Below are 16,259 nucleotides of genomic sequence, written 5' to 3'. Positions count from 1 at the left end.
TTTTGGGGGGTTGAAATAGGCCCAAGCTGACAATATCACAAATCTCTATTCGATAATGCAGCAATAATTTCTTTCCAAATCAAACATATTTGGAGTTCCGAGGAGAATGAGAGTTGCATTTCCTCCAAGTAAGGAAATAATTCGATAACGCTTCTGGTAAAACTGGACAAGAATCGCAAATGGTAATGGAACATGTTTAAAGGTAAAATATTTCATGTTTATTTTACAAGTTCAGCACAGTAATTCTGTTCGTTTGTTTATTTGAATTGCTGTAGGTCAGTGCCAAGTTACAAGCTTCAGGGACCTGCTAAAGGTGGTCTAGCATTTTCAAAGAAAATTTTAAAAAGAATAAAAATTCTTAACCAGGAAGAAAAAAAAAAACATTTCAGGGCATTTCAGCACCTTCAAAACAGCGCAACATGCAAATATTCCATCTATCTAGAAGCTCAATGGCTCAAGGGTAATATATAATTTATGGCTTTTTAAAAGCAAAAACAAAAAGTGCATCCAACACAAAAGTTCAATTCCAGTCCGTGATAATGCATTATTTGTCTAAAGAAGTCTTTGTCCTCCTCGTTACTCCAAACACTAGTTATACTGCAGTTTCCAAGTGCCCTGCCACTGAGTTCACAGGATGTCCAGAGCTAATATTGGGTCCACGGGGCTCATCCTAATGATCCACAAGGACATTTGTGACATTTCTCCCTTCAATAAATATGACAGCTTCTCTTTCCAAAGGTTAGAAGCCACTGCAAAAGATGTGCCCGACCCAAAACTCAACATGTTTCGTGAGTCTGAGACACAAAGGTATGTGTTTTTTTTCTCAGTATGTTTTGTCCTGTGAGGCTCTCGATCTGAACCCAATTTGGGGTGCCGATTGAGTCATTATCTGGGTGCATAGTCGTAATTAGTCGGCGCACTTGTTGCAGAGTACATGTTGGCTGTGGCTGGGTTCATGTGAGGGTGGTAACTGTGGCCTCTAATGCTCGGTGAGGGATACGGGGATGGCCTGGTTTTGGCCCCCAGATAGTGTTCATAGGTAGTTGGGTACTTGTATGGATGATGGTGCAAGGTGTCTGGGGGTTGGGGGTGTCCGTCTAGGCGTAGTTCGTGGGGTGGGCTGCGAGGGCCGGCTGTGAGGGGCACAGTGTGTAGGCCGCCAAGGACCGGAAGGGCTGGGCTGAGGACACGGGACATCAGTTGGTGAGCAGGGTCGGAATGGAGGAGGGTGCCGCTGGGGTCACGCTCATATTCTCGCCTGCTGTCTTCTGTGTTCAGGACAAAAAAGAAAGCGTGTAAGATTTGAAGCCAAGACACTACAGGCAAAAACATTGTTTTTTTTCATGCATTGGTCAATTTTAAGGCTATTTGGGTTTTCATAACATGTTGTTTCAGACTAGTGGAAAGAAAACATCTAAAATTCACTTGTAGTATTTTTATTTTTTTTGGCATTCTTATCTATTTGTGTCAATAGATTTAAGTTTCAATATTTATCTTTAAAGGCCTTTTCTCAAATTATTTTTTTTTCTGAGACAGAAATCTCTACTTCAGTAGCACCAAAACAGTTTTCCAATCTACACTGTACAAAATGACATTTTGAAGTTGTAAAAAAAAAACAGATTATCAAAGTATGATATACTATTTCAGTTTTTCTACTTCAAAATGTCATTTTAGTTCAATGTTACTTGCAGTTTCTTTGTCATTGTGAAATTTACTAGCAATTTCTGAGTGAAAATTGTTTCTACACCAAATTATTTTCAGTATATTCGGAATTTTTTTTACAAAGGTCAACATATACAACATTTTATTTCTAAAAAACATGGTGATTTTTTTCATGGCTGTTGACAGTATTTTCTGATTTGTGAAGAGATATATCCAAAACCCCTTTTGTAAAAACCCTATTAACTCTATTATGTGAACAAAATTAGACCATTAAACAGTCTCTATCCAGTATTCAAAGTTCTGTTCTGGACATGTATCAAATTATTTCACATTTTATGAGATCAAAAAAAAAAAAAGCATATGTAAGCAATTTCTTAAACTTGCAATACAAAAAGTGTTTGCAATTCTTAACGTAATCAGTCAACTGGAGAAGTATGGTGATATCTATTAGTAAATTTTTTACCATATTCACCTACAGTATCTTGCCTTAAAATATGATATGGTGCAAGATATAACCAGCTGTGAGTCATAGTGGATATGTTATTTTTAGGATTATTTTGCACAGTCGAACCGTTGATTAGAGACCTGTTTGTGTACAGATACACAGTTTTGAATGGCTCTTTACCAAATGTAGGTAGCCCTGACAATGAGCTCAGGGACCTGAACTGTAAAGACAAAGTGGTGTAATTTAGTTAGTTTGTGAAATGAGATGTGCTGTGGTTGATTGGCAGGATAAGTCATAAGTGTCCTTCAGACAAAGAGGCGAATTCTCACAGGAAATCATTTTACACGGAGCGCAGGACCGAAAAATCTCAGTCTGAGCATGTCCTCCGGGCATGCAGCTGTTCAAACCTTTGTGTATTGAAATTTGCAAGCGCTCAACTAGACAAATGTAACCGTTTTGCCCAGTGGAACGTAGATGCTGAGAAACCAAACAGACTGGAGCCATTACTCGACTGAAAATCCTAACTGCCTTTATTTGGGCCTGTTGCTCATTTCTAGTGAATTGGCTTTTACACGGTAATCACAGCTGAATACGGTTTAGTGTTTATGAATGTTAATGTACATTCCTGTACAGACTGTTTGATCAGTAATGGATTTAAATGTGTAATAGGCACACAATATTATCCATACACCAAATGTGACCGTTTGTCTTGTCATTTAGTAGAAATGTTCATTTGTAAACTAAGAATATTGTTTTAAAACACTTTTTTTGTGCTAAATGAGATTTTGTTAGCTGTGTTTTATATACAGACCTTTCTCTGTGCCGTTCTGCTGTGGGGGAGAGGACATGGGGTTCCTGGTTCGAGCAAACGCACTCATGATTTGCAGAGAGCCCGGCCTGTGATTTCTGGGCCTGAAAAGCAGGCAAGATAAAATCAGTGACATGCACTGGAATGCATTGTTTTAGTCTGTTTGAATGAGTGGTATGTCTGATAGAATTGTAGTTCAGAGCAATAAGGCAGTCTATCAGCTTAATTATTTTGGCATTTTATGCATATGCAAATATATATAATCAAAATGTAACAGTAAACACCAGTTTATATAAGACAGCAATTTTCATATAGTAAAAAATGCTTTAGAAGTAAAACAAAAAAAATTTATAATTTTACTGTATAATTTTACTGCATAAAAATGTTCATAATATTTAACAAGGCAATGATACATATTTATCACTATTTTCTATTTGTATGGCAATGTTAGCAAAAATTTACAAATAAACTTACTTAAAATACAATTATGCTACAAATTTTAATTCAGTACCTATCTGTAATTTTTACATTACATTTTTAACCCAAAAGTTGGGTTAGTCCAAATTTGACCCAAAGTTGGGTTGAAATAACCCAGCATTTTTTAGAGTGTATGTTTGTTATTTAGTCATTGATGTGCATTTGATTGTTGCCCTTATAATATTTCCAATACATTTATTTTATCTTAGTTAAACATAAGCAACAATGAAAAGCTCACCAGTCCTCCGGATCACAGTCTCTGAAGCCCTTGGCAAACGGATTGCTGGCGATTTTCAGTTGTGTTATCTGAGAGGAAGAGAGTGAAAACGTGAAAAATGTGGGGATACCAAATGAACAAATTCGGGTATTGACCTCCAATATTGTTCATTTATTTTTATTCAGACAACGAAATTGTTTATACAGGTAATCATTTCTCAAAGTCCTTTCCAGAGCTTGTGTTAGTATAATGCGTTTTTCAAACTGTAAACTCATTTTTCTGCCACGTTACGCTTCAATTAATCGCGTATACAACAATGTTAACGAATGTGCGGTGTTCCCGACAGGGCGTAGACACTCGACGATTGTATTTATATTAACAATAACACATTTCAACATTTATTTGGACACAGGTTGGAAACTATTTATGTTAAATATGAACGCGCGAGCTCGATGGAAAAGCGCTCGATGAAGATGTGTGCGTGATTTTCCGGAATGAGTTGAAAAACAAATGTAAAGCCCGCGGTGAGAGTTAGAGATCAAGAGGTCAAACTGATAGAAGACAGAGCAGGAAAGACAGATGAAAAAAAAGAAGGAAAAACACTGGACAGCTGCGCGAGAGCATCAGTGACACGGCAATCTTTATTCAGCGTTCAACTATAGTCAAGTGTATCGTTTTCAATTTTATTTTAATTTAGCTTTTTATAAAAATGTAGACATTTTTTATGTTCAATGTACTTATAAACAATACATAGTTATTTTAAAGGTAAATTGAGATAATATGGAAATAATAATTTAAGTATTAAATTTAAAAGTCAATTCTAAAATATTCTCATGTAACTCTAATTTATTTCTATTAGGATCGTGCTTTTAGTGTTTAATGCCACAATCCGATATAAAGTGGCATGATTCAAAACAATAGGTAAATATAGCAAATAAGTAGGCTATATTTAGTATTTCCCCGTAAAAATAGACTACTGGTGGGTCTTTAATTGTGTGATTGTGGTAATATTATACAGTATGTGACAACAGGAAGGTCTTACTAAAAAGCAGTAATTAGTGTCAGAGATGAGCACTTACTCTGTGGTTTTGATAGGCTGTGACGGCGGTAAATCTGGTCTCCTCGAAAACAAATGTCTTGTAATTTTCCTCGGCGTATTTCTCACTGTCTTTCCTAGGATCCACGTAGACCACGTGGAATCTGGGCTGGTATCTGTGCATTGAGTTCAGTATGATCTGCAAAAGCAATAAATAATTGAACATGATTTTTAAAAAATACCGTAAATAATAAAAAATCAGGCACCAGAGCAGCCAGAATCAGCGCTCCGTTTGGGAGCCGCGCTTCACGCATAGATATAATCTTCTTATTTGGCATATTTAGGTTACTTCACATTAATGCATAAAAAGGAAAATATTAAAATAACTTTGTTAAATATGGGAAAACTAAGAAGCCATCAATCGTAGGCTATAAATAAGCATCAAAAATTAACGAGGACATATTACGCGTTTCCCCTGCTCAGTTGTGTCGTTAATGATATAATTATAGGGATAATTAACGTCCAAAATATGTATGACGGGGTGATAAATACATTAATTATTTCCACTGCAACATTACCGTACAAAAATAGTGATATTAAATAGGCCTGCTGCCTTTAAATGTGCAGATTTGCCACAGGCAAATCTTTAGGAATATTTGCTCATTCTTCCACTGGTCTGTGCTGTTTTCAAATAAATATGAAAGATGACAAAAGACAAGTCACAAAACGTAGTTTTTTTTATATGATTGTATTTTTTAAGTAGGTCTCCGTTTAAAAAAGTAGCACTTACATGTCCGTTGTCGTCCAGTAGATTGTTGGTTAGTTTTAGTTTATCGAAGGAAACGATCTGTTTCATCCACTGCGCTCCTTTGGCAGGTGAGTCGGGGTGATAGTGCACTCTTCCTGGAGTCGCTGGATCAGCTTTCCCGGCCACCAGCCACGATGAACTGTGGAAGGCATACCTTCAGTAGAAAAGAGTAAAGAGAATGACTGCTCCATGTGGGACAATTGTGCTCTTTTGGTAACACTAATAATATTTACTATAAATATGATTCACTAAATATAATTCAAATTACATTATGCAACGCAACGTTTATCTAGCTTCGTAATGAGTTTATTCGTTTTGATGCAGACATTTAGTGGTGTATATGCATATTGTACAGCAGGCGCATAAGTACACTTAGGTTTATGGCATACCTGTATCGTTTATCATCCACTGGTAGGAAATCCATCAGGAGCATGTAATCTGCCATTGGGTCCATTCCAAATATTTTGACTTGAAATGTAGGAAACATTCGTCTGAAAAGGAGAATGCAGAAGTAATCCGTTGGTTATATATTCATGAGTAAACAGTATGCTACGTTTTCTATTTATGGAATCATTTTATCGAAACCCTTCTCTAGCTGGACTCGTTTAATTGTGATGCCGAACTATTTTGGTGCCAAAATGTTGCTGACAAATTGGAATGTAGCCTACAAATCATGCGTTCATTTTATATTGACTCCAAACCTTCGTGTTAGGCCTACGTTACATGTCCGTTGTCGTCCAGTAGATTGTTGGTTAGTTTTAGTTTGTCGAAGGACACGATCTGTTTCATCCACTGCGCTCCTTTGGCAGGTGAGTCGGGGTGATAGTGCACTCTTCCTGGAGTCGCTGGATCAGCTTTCCCGGCCACCAGCCACGATGAACTGTGGAAGGCATACCTTCAGTAGAAAAGAGTAAAGAGAATGACTGCTCCATGTGGGACAATTGTGCTCTTTTGGTAACACTAATAATATTTACTATAAATATGATTCACTAAATATAATTCAAATTACATTATGCAACGCAACGTTTATCTAGCTTCGTAATGAGTTTATTCGTTTTGATGCAGACATTTAGTGGTGTATATGCATATTGTACAGCAGGCGCATAAGTACACTTAGGTTTATGGCATACCTGTATCGTTTATCATCCACTGGTAGGAAATCCATCAGGAGCATGTAATCTGCCATTGGGTCCATTCCAAATATTTTGACTTGAAATGTAGGAAACATTCGTCTGAAAAGGAGAATGCAGAAGTAATCCGTTGGTTATATATTCATGAGTAAACAGTCTGCTACGTTTTCTATTTATGGAATCATTTTATATAAATCCTTCTCTAACTGCACTCTTTTAATTGTGATGCCGAACTATTTTGGTGCCAAAATGTCGCTGACAAATTGGAATGTAGCCTACAAATCATGCGTTCATTTTATATTGACTCCAAACCTTAGTGTTAGGCCTACGTTACGCGCGAGATTTATTTCCAGCACACATCGCAGTGTTTCCCTCTCTCTCACTCACAAACACACAAAGGCCTGCGCTCAAGGATGCAATGGTCGATTTTGCAGAATAAACACATAAGGACTCATGTTGTGTTCAAATGTGGGTCGACAAATACATTATTCTGAACCCGTATAAGCCCCTCTGTATGCAACCTTCTGAAGCACACCACATGCTGCATACCAGTGAAAGTGATACTGGGATCATTGTTCATTGGACGTGAGTGTCTTTTCTCTTTTCAGGGCTCTAGTTGTGGATAGATGAAGCTAAAGTAGCTTTTAAAGTGGCTTTCCTTAGATCCAATGTAGTACCTTTGGAATGACAGATGACCTTGCACACACATAAGCGCACAACCAGTTAAAAATATTTGCTATGAACCATTGGCTGTTAAAATGTTTGCTGCTGCTCCTTCTTCTTTTTTTTTTAAATTGCAGTTTTCCCTTAATCTTCCTCTTTTAGCCGCATCTGTCGCCGTTTAGCATCGAGCATAATGATCATTATGAATCGAGGCCGCAACTTTATAAGGGTCATCTTGCTAAACAGAACTCCCGATTATATCCATAAGTAAATATGTAAAATGATTAAAATGTGTCTATTCCATATGCCACCTTGCAAATAAATGTATAATGTTTAGCCTGCATTTAAATTAAGATCAATATTAATACGCGTCTTTAGACCTTAAAGAAAAACACATTGATTTTGCAGATTGAACCGGTGTTTTTGTACTACTAAAATTGTGACAATTATATTTGGATATTTGGGCATATTTGAATATTTACCTTCTACATTTGTTTTCCTCATACTTGGCCCAGATTTCCTTTTCTTTTCTTTTCTTAACTAAATAACTAACAGCTTTGCTTGTCTGTTTTGCTCAATAAACACAGTATAAAACAATATTCCACTGAAATTGTCTTAATTTAATAAAAACAAATTGGTGCTAAAGTTACAGTGATAAGTTAGCTGAAGTGGTAAAATCATTGCATTTTTCGACCACTTTTAATTTATTCCGGCCTACTGATGGAAAAAATTATAATAATTGATACCTCATAAAGTCATAAAAGATCGGGTAAAATATGGCAGAAGTTGTGAAACTAAATGAATGTAATCAAAATGTTATTGTCGTAAAACATGACACTTAACATTTTAAAATACATACTTCTCTAATTGGAAAGGATAGTGACGAGAAGTGCATTGTGAAAGAAATATATTTCTGTGGAAATGTTTGAGCCATAATTAAGGCAAATTTGACTCAAATATTATTAGAGCACTCCGGGCTATGGGGGGGAAAAATATTTTTTTATGTGCAAAATATGTCTAGGGTCTGTATAGCTAATATTAACAGATTTATGGCGATGTTCGACAGCCTATCAGAATCAGAAAAGTCTAATTTGCTTGCGCATTATAAGTATTGTTTACGATGCATGCAATATTATTCCCCATTGAACTGCTCCGACTTTTAGTAGGCCACAGCAGCTGCAAGAAATTAACAATAAACTAGATGAACGGTGCTTCTATTGGTTTAGTGACCTCATTGTCATCAATATGCAGTTGCAATGCTTCTAAAATAATAGTGTAGTTCAGCTCACTTTTGCTTTCCCCACATGTAATTTTTATTTAAAAGATCGTTTGCTGATAGAAACGTACCTTAGAGCATCAAATTATAATACTCCCTAGCTGAGGCCTGGCTATATCCAAATACATGTGTGCATTTGTATCTGTGTGTGCGTGTACGCTCATGCGCATTTATCTTAGTCTCCTAGTGTATATATATTCATTTATTTTGCATTCATTTAATCACGGTCTGTTTTCCACGAAGTAAATGCAAACTAAAGCTCGACATTCACCTGAATAAACAGACCGGGCTGTAAAAATAAGACACTATAGCTATGCATATGCTAGTGAATTAATGGTGAAAGCCAGTCAGGGGCCATTTAGCACACAGGTGAGCTAAAAATGTACTGTATTTCATGCTATCTGTCTTATCACTGTGTAAATAAATGGCCAAGTTTGCGCTAAGCTAATGCACTGTTAAGGGTATTTATTCAGAATAGGACCTATTGAACTTACTGAAATGTGCATTTAATTGTATGTTAAGCATTATACGTTTGTCATTGTTAAATTAAAAATGACTAAAGTAGTTTCGTATGCATAAATGTCGAGAGATTGTAGGCCTATTAAAAAAAGAAAAAAAAAAATCTCAAAATGTAATGTTTAACGCATCAGTAGTTCAAGTACATTGATAATGAAGTTTAATTTACATTTCAAACTACTATAATATACATTTAATTGTATGCTAAATATTGCACGCCGTTTCTGTGCTAAATTAAAAATTACTTTAGTCTCTTGTATTTTTCTGTGCATAAATGTCGAGAAATTGTATTAAAAACAACAACTAGATGTCATATTTTCTCAAAGTACAGTATAGAAACTCACTGTCAACTCACCTCCCAGCTTTTGTGACAATCATTTCAGTCCCAAGTTGATTAAATTCATCCCAGAGCGCCTTCATTTCCAACTGTACATTAATATTGGCTACTTTAGGGTTCTTTTTCACCAGCGTTTTGTTCGGCGTTGAGCTTGACGACGACGACGAGGAGCAGTTGGACGTTCCGGAGTCTCCCTGTGCCGGGGCCTGGGCTGGGTTGGATCCGGAATAGTTGTAGACGTGCTGGGCAGCCGGGCACGGCTCAAACTGGCTTTCATGATGGCTGTAAGGATCCCCAGGGGAAGGAGAGAGATGATAACTCCCGGGCGTATTGAGACTGCTCAGGCTGCTGGTCGTGAAGGCTGCAACATCGCAAAAATATTAGGAAGGATAGTGACGCCAGCTGATACATCATGAAAGAAGCAAGATATGGTTCTGAGCAAATGTTTGAGACACAAAGCAAGTCTGACTAAAATATTATTAGAACATGCACTCCGGGCTTTAGGCGAAAAAACTCAACTTTTATGTGCAAAATATGTCTAGGGTCTGTATAGCTAATATTAACAGATTTATGGCGATGTTCGACAGCCTATCAGAATCAGAAAAGTCTAATTTGCTTGCGCATTATAAGTATTGTTTACGATGCATGCAATATTATTCCCCATTGAACTGCTCCGACTTTTAGTAGGCCACAGCAGCTGCAAGAAATTAACAATAAACTAGATGAACGGTGCTTCTATTGGTTTAGTGACCTCATTGTCATCAATATGCAGTTGCAATGCTTCTAAAATAATAGTGTAGTTCAGCTCACTTTTGCTTTCCCCACATGTAATTTTTATTTAAAAGATCGTTTGCTGATAGAAACGTACCTTAGAGCATCAAATTATAATACTCCCTAGCTGAGGCCTGGCTATATCCAAATACATGTGTGCATTTGTATCTGTGTGTGCGTGTACGCTCATGCGCATTTATCTTAGTCTCCTAGTGTATATATATTCATTTATTTTGCATTCATTTAATCACGGTCTGTTTTCCACGAAGTAAATGCAAACTAAAGCTCGACATTCACCTGAATAAACAGACCGGGCTGTAAAAATAAGACACTATAGCTATGCATATGCTAGTGAATTAATGGTGAAAGCCAGTCAGGGGCCATTTAGCACACAGGTGAGCTAAAAATGTACTGTATTTCATGCTATCTGTCTTATCACTGTGTAAATAAATGGCCAAGTTTGCGCTAAGCTAATGCACTGTTAAGGGTATTTATTCAGAATAGGACCTATTGAACTTACTGAAATGTGCATTTAATTGTATGTTAAGCATTATACGTTTGTCATTGTTAAATTAAAAATGACTAAAGTAGTTTCGTATGCATAAATGTCGAGAGATTGTAGGCCTATTAAAAAAAGAAAAAAAAAAATCTCAAAATGTAATGTTTAACGCATCAGTAGTTCAAGTACATTGATAATGAAGTTTAATTTACATTTCAAACTACTATAATATACATTTAATTGTATGCTAAATATTGCACGCCGTTTCTGTGCTAAATTAAAAATTACTTTAGTCTCTTGTATTTTTCTGTGCATAAATGTCGAGAAATTGTATTAAAAACAACAACTAGATGTCATATTTTCTCAAAGTACAGTATAGAAACTCACTGTCAACTCACCTCCCAGCTTTTGTGACAATCATTTCAGTCCCAAGTTGATTAAATTCATCCCAGAGCGCCTTCATTTCCAACTGTACATTAATATTGGCTACTTTAGGGTTCTTTTTCACCAGCGTTTTGTTCGGCGTTGAGCTTGACGACGACGACGAGGAGCAGTTGGACGTTCCGGAGTCTCCCTGTGCCGGGGCCTGGGCTGGGTTGGATCCGGAATAGTTGTAGACGTGCTGGGCAGCCGGGCACGGCTCAAACTGGCTTTCATGATGGCTGTAAGGATCCCCAGGGGAAGGAGAGAGATCATAACTCCCGGGCGTATTGAGACTGCTCAGGCTGCTGGTCGTGAAGGCTGCAACATCGCAAAAATGGGACAGCTGCGTCAGCCACGGGCTTGATATTGCTGAAATCATTCCAAAAAACTGGATTTACAATTTGCTCAGGACTCGAGTTCAAAAGCAACAATATGCAAGTGAACGCAAAGGGTTCGCCTATGATTATCAAAGAGAAAGTAATTTCACGATGTCCCAAGTGATAGTGTGTCGCGTATCGTATGAGTGAATCCCAGAACTTTAAGAACGATGATCTCCTTCTGGGTTAACACATAGTGCCTAGATGAATGAGTTGAGATGAAAAGCCGCGTTAGAAATGTCTTCTTTTTCGCCGAATCTGTAAAAACGCCTTCCTAAGTACTGATTAGCGATGATCTAAACCTGTGCGTGTTCGCGCTCCGTTGTTTTCAAAGTCTTGCGCGCTGTGAACTGTTCCAAGCGGCCTCTGTCCTGCCCCTCTGCTAAACTGAAATCCAGACTTCTCTCTTATCTCTCGCATAGGGCCTCCCCTTTGCGATAAAACCGGTTCTTATTTCTATTTAGATAAGGAACTGCAGGTAATGTGCATTTCCTCGCCTTGGGACGAGACTGATTGACAGAGAAGTGCGCCCCTTATAATGGGCTTTCCGGCACCCATTTACTTTTGGATAAGAGTATCGCCCACACCGCCCTCCTCTAACAATAGACTGGTTAGCTGGCACGACGGAGAGTAAACTTTTTTCGCAAAGCAAACAAACACCCGCTCAACACGGACAAACAACTAATGTTGCGAAGGAACGACTACCCGGTCCATTTCTAGAATGTTATTTCCTTTTGTTCATAATTTTGCCATCGCTCGTCTGACAGGCGACAGGCTCATCCTTGGGTTGGAGGTGGAATCTGAATTTCCTAGATTTCTGTCACAGTTCGGTTTGCATTGCACGCACTTAATAAATGGTTTATGTCATTTGAGGACCACGCAATGACTAGCCTGTTTTACAAGTTTTATATGTGTAGCTTATGAGAAATTGTTTGCATTTCTGGATATTGTACAAATTAGTGCGCGGAGAGTAACGCGCAGCATTTTATTTGTTCAGTGCGTTGGGCGTAAATAGACAGAACATGCTGTGTTGTTGAATATGTTTGCAATATTGAAATACACTTGTCTTTGGCTGGCATTAACTGAAAGTTTCTCGCGCACCCTGGGAAACGCGAAAGTGTTAAACAAACTGCGCGAGCCGGACAAATCACAAGGTTATTGTCAAGATCGTGCCCGTACCTTCCATCTCCCGCGTGACAGTGCTGTAATGCATTTTAATAGATCTGGAGCAGTTTTGCACCACTTGCTTGTCCAGGCTAGTGGCGTGTTTGTCAAACGTTGTGTTTCCTGCTTGATCCCTCGCTGAAATCAGACAGGCAATACTGAAAGCATTTGCCTTTGGAGAAAGGGGACTACTGTCGTCCATAAGCGAGAAACCGAGTCAAGGAACACCGCTTCCACCCCCTTCCGAGCTACTCCATGTCGAGAACACAGACAGTACACACAATAACTCAAAGTACACGAAGTTGCATTCTTTGAGAAGGGGCCTTTTGGCGATGTCGGTGCTCTTCGCTGTTTTCAAAACAACTATTCCCACGGAATTTGCTCTGCTTTATATGCTCCAATTAAAAGATCTGCTCGAACACGTTCGGCTGTATTAAAACATCGCTCTTCCACACACACTCAAAAAAAACAAAAAAAAACAGTTTTCTTCAGCCGCGGTGTCTGGGTGATGTCATTAGGGCTCGCTGGAGAAGAGCTACTGCGGGAGAGAATGTCAGAAGCGCGAACTCCACGCCTCCCGTGCACGGTTGAAAAAACGTGTGCACGCTCTCCACGGGATGTTTTATTTGAATAGGACCTTGTCAATCACTGTACCAAATTTGAATTCACTGGCAAGAAAAAAGGAAAAGGAAAAGAAAACGTCACGCGGATGTCCTGCTGTACTTTTACAGCAAATTATATGTTGTGCTATTTCCCACTGGTAGTGGAGAGAACATTGCACGCACATACGCTCTGAACTGTACACCAATGAACTGCACGCAGACACTCTGAACTGCTCGCTAAATGAATCCAGCTTCAAGCGGTTGACCTATCAGTGCATTCAACAAAGGTTCTTCAGTGGTTCTTTGCAACATCTTAGGCTCACTCTATATTGTTTTTGTGCTGCAGGCTGCTTTATATCCCTTTAAAGATTCTTGATGTTACAGTATAGGCTCTTCATCATCATGTTGGTTTCTGGGATTTAAAAAGTGTGTGTGTTTTTTTTTAAGGGAGTTGCACTGTAACGTCAGACCGTAAACTTTTTTTTGTTTGTTTGTTTGTTTGTTTTCACATTTATTTTTAAAAATGCATGTGGCAGTTTTAATTATTTAATCAAGCTTTTTTTCTTTGCTTTAAGGCAATGCCTTTATACACTAATGATACTTTTATATTGTCTTTGGTTTTTCATTTATACAAAATGTCAGTTTGTGTCAGCTAGGTCAAATTGCTTTTATTTAAAAGTGTTTTTGAGGCCGTTAGTTAAAGGCGTGCAGAAATCAACACACACAATAGTCCAAAATAAATATAAAATATTTCATTTAAAAATTACTCTAGTACTAATCGGCCAAGGCAATATGTTGCTGAAATATGTTTTGGCAAATCATTCAGTCGCCATCCAAGTCTAGATCATGACCCAAGTGCACGTGAAACGTAGGGAGTGTATCGCGTGGCATAGCCACTTGACCTTCTCTCTGGTGGTATACAGTATCTAACTGGTTATCGGCTTATCAAGGCTCATAATTAATGAATAGAAACAAAAGTTATGTTTTGTTGACCTGCAGCGATAGCAACCGGATTGAATCTAATTTACACTCGGGCGATTGAATAACAGGCAAAAGCAGCAGGGCACTAATGAGATAACCTAGTTAACGACACCACTGTTTTCACTTCAGCTTATCACTATTTGTTTTTGGATGTTTATCTTACGCTTAGCATGCTATCGGTCGTAAATAAACAAATGTGTTTTTTTTTTCCTAAGGAAAGGTTTGAGATGTGTGTGGGCCTTTCATTTAAAGAATTATTAACAGTTATAGTGTTTAAATAAATAAATAAATGTAAAAAATGGTAACATTTCTTCTGGTCGTACCCCAATTCCAAACGTGCATTGCCCTCCACTTTAAATTTCCCTTATTATAGGCCTATATTTCTGATTACTACTAATTTGGACCATTCACATGATTTGATTAATTATATTTGACTTAAAAATCTTAAAGTCTTAAAGATTAAGTGTAATATTTTTTGCATCATTTGGTAGGCTAGATATCACATTACTTTTTATGTTTTTGCTATATACAGCAATAGAGCAGAAAACGAAATTGTTGCATTGGTAACTCATTCCTCAGTTTGACGTAGTTATTTATTTATTTATTTTTTCTTTGTATTTGTAGGAATGGTTGCAGTGATTGTGGTTTTGTGCAAGATCAAGCAGCAGACGTGCGTAAGTATTTCCTTCTTTTATCAGATGCGTCTTTTGATTCCAGGTCACTTCATCACTGTCAAGTCGGAAGCATCCTTTGTAAATACTCAGGTGATAACAGACACAATTCAGAGCTTGATAAAAACTGGACAGACCGCAATGTTGCGCAACGGAAAATAGATTTTGCGCAAAGAAAAATGCATATTTAAATAATAGTCATGAAGATGAAAACACTTTTGTAAATACCAGTTGATTTTTCCACAGCAACATCATCTTCAAGTACAAGTTTAAGCGGATCCATTAACAGCGGATTCAGATTTTGGGACAAAAATGCATTTATATTTGTCTTAACCCAATTTGCCTTTGAGCTTCGGAAGTACTGTGCACCCTTTGTCCTTTTTATCCGTCTTTTGGGCACTCGTAGCTTTACAAATCATATTTTAGAATAATACTATTTAGAAAAAAAATGCATATTTACTGTGCAGATTTTAAAGGAGGCTTCTTTGTTATTATTATTATTATTATTGTGTCTGGACAAGTTCCTCTTTGTTAATATGCTTTAAATTAATATATTGTGTTTTTCTGAAACTTCTTTGTTAGTCACTAAGTAATGTCTTTCGGGGATGTTGGACATTCACAGTTTAAAAGTGCAAGTATAACAATGTTTTAGTAGAATTAATATACATCATTAATTTGTGGGTTAGATGCTGTTTTCAAGGGAGACACATTTCCTGTTTTGTCTCTCAGCGGCGCCTTCCAGGTGTGTGTGTGTGTGTGTGTGTACAATTTCTTTCTGCATATACCGTATTGCATCTAAAGTAGAAGCCATTTCTCCTTAAGACAGAATAAAATAAGATAGAAAACCAAGTTTTTAAATTCACATAAGTGTAACATTTTATACATTTTCATTGAAAACATTATATGAGGCTTCACAGGCCAAAAGTCAATGTATATTCAAATATGAATAGCCTACTTGAATGGATTAAATTTGCATAATGTACATGACTAATCACATGTAAGGCGCTAAATAATAATGTTAAATATCAGCGATTTGTTTGTTTTGTGCGATTTTGAATCTGCGTTTGAGTAAAACTCTCTTTGCCAAGTTCACATTCAGTCCACAATAGATAGCATAGACATTGTCAAAATGTTTAGTGCTTTGACATTCACACAGCTTGATAAATTTATATTTTCATATGTATTTTATATAGGCTATTTTCATATATTTTCATTTCGTCATGATAACAGTTAACTATATAATTGAGGAAAAAGTGTTATTTGTGTTATACGCAATTCTCTCTTTTAACAACTACCGTTTGGAGATGCTTAAATAAACATTCAATAATTTAAGTAAGATTTTCCACATGAATATTACGAAATATTTTAGGTTAAAATGACTAGACATGATTTTAAC

At 37.2% G+C, this 16,259-nt stretch overlaps 2 protein-coding genes across 3 annotated transcripts in view; one reads left to right on the top strand and one right to left on the bottom strand.

Annotated features, from left to right (window-relative positions):
- Window positions 1-15,338, top strand: part of gnb1l (guanine nucleotide binding protein (G protein), beta polypeptide 1-like) — a 57,074-nt gene extending 41,736 nt beyond the window's left edge. Inside the window, exons 8-9 of the mRNA XM_016572814.1 lie at window positions 14,817-14,866; window positions 15,110-15,338. Coding sequence (XP_016428300.1) covers window positions 14,817-14,831 — 15 coding nt within the window. The 3' untranslated portion in view covers window positions 14,832-14,866; window positions 15,110-15,338. The remainder of the gene's footprint in view (window positions 1-14,816; window positions 14,867-15,109) is intronic.
- Window positions 402-13,220, bottom strand: tbx1 (T-box transcription factor 1). 2 transcript variants are annotated; one of them, XM_016572810.1, is made up of 8 exons: window positions 12,625-13,220; window positions 11,044-11,437; window positions 6,584-6,685; window positions 6,177-6,348; window positions 4,689-4,844; window positions 3,631-3,698; window positions 2,919-3,019; window positions 402-1,268 (listed from the first exon to the last, which is right to left on the bottom strand). In XM_016572810.1, the coding sequence occupies exons 1-8, from the start codon at window positions 12,809-12,811 to the stop codon at window positions 886-888; spliced, it is 1,563 nt and encodes a 520-aa protein (XP_016428296.1). In that variant the 5' UTR covers window positions 12,812-13,220; the 3' UTR covers window positions 402-885. The 2 variants fall into 2 exon arrangements, with proteins under 2 accessions (XP_016428296.1, XP_016428297.1); XM_016572811.1 differs by having other exon boundaries at window positions 11,044-11,386.
- Window positions 15,339-16,259: the final 921 nt, after the last annotated feature.

This window comes from Sinocyclocheilus rhinocerous, unplaced genomic scaffold (assembly GCF_001515625.1).
Source record: "Sinocyclocheilus rhinocerous isolate Xijiao unplaced genomic scaffold, SAMN03320098_v1.1 scaffold352, whole genome shotgun sequence".
Taxonomy (NCBI): Eukaryota; Metazoa; Chordata; class Actinopteri; order Cypriniformes; family Cyprinidae; genus Sinocyclocheilus; species Sinocyclocheilus rhinocerous.
Note: the sequence above shows the minus strand (reverse complement) of the source record. Positions and strands in the feature narration are given on the sequence as shown.

Coding starts and splice junctions, on each gene's coding strand:
- tbx1 (XM_016572810.1), bottom strand. CDS start 12,811: ATGGACGACAGTAGTCCCCTTTCTCCAAAGGCAAATGCTTTCAGTATT. Junction 6,349..6,583: donor GTGGATGATAAACGATACAG/GTATGCCATAAA, acceptor TTTCTACTGAAG/GTATGCCTTCCACAGTTCAT. Junction 3,699..4,688: donor CAGCCTATCAAAACCACAGA/GTAAGTGCTCAT, acceptor TCTTCCTCTCAG/ATAACACAACTGAAAATCGC.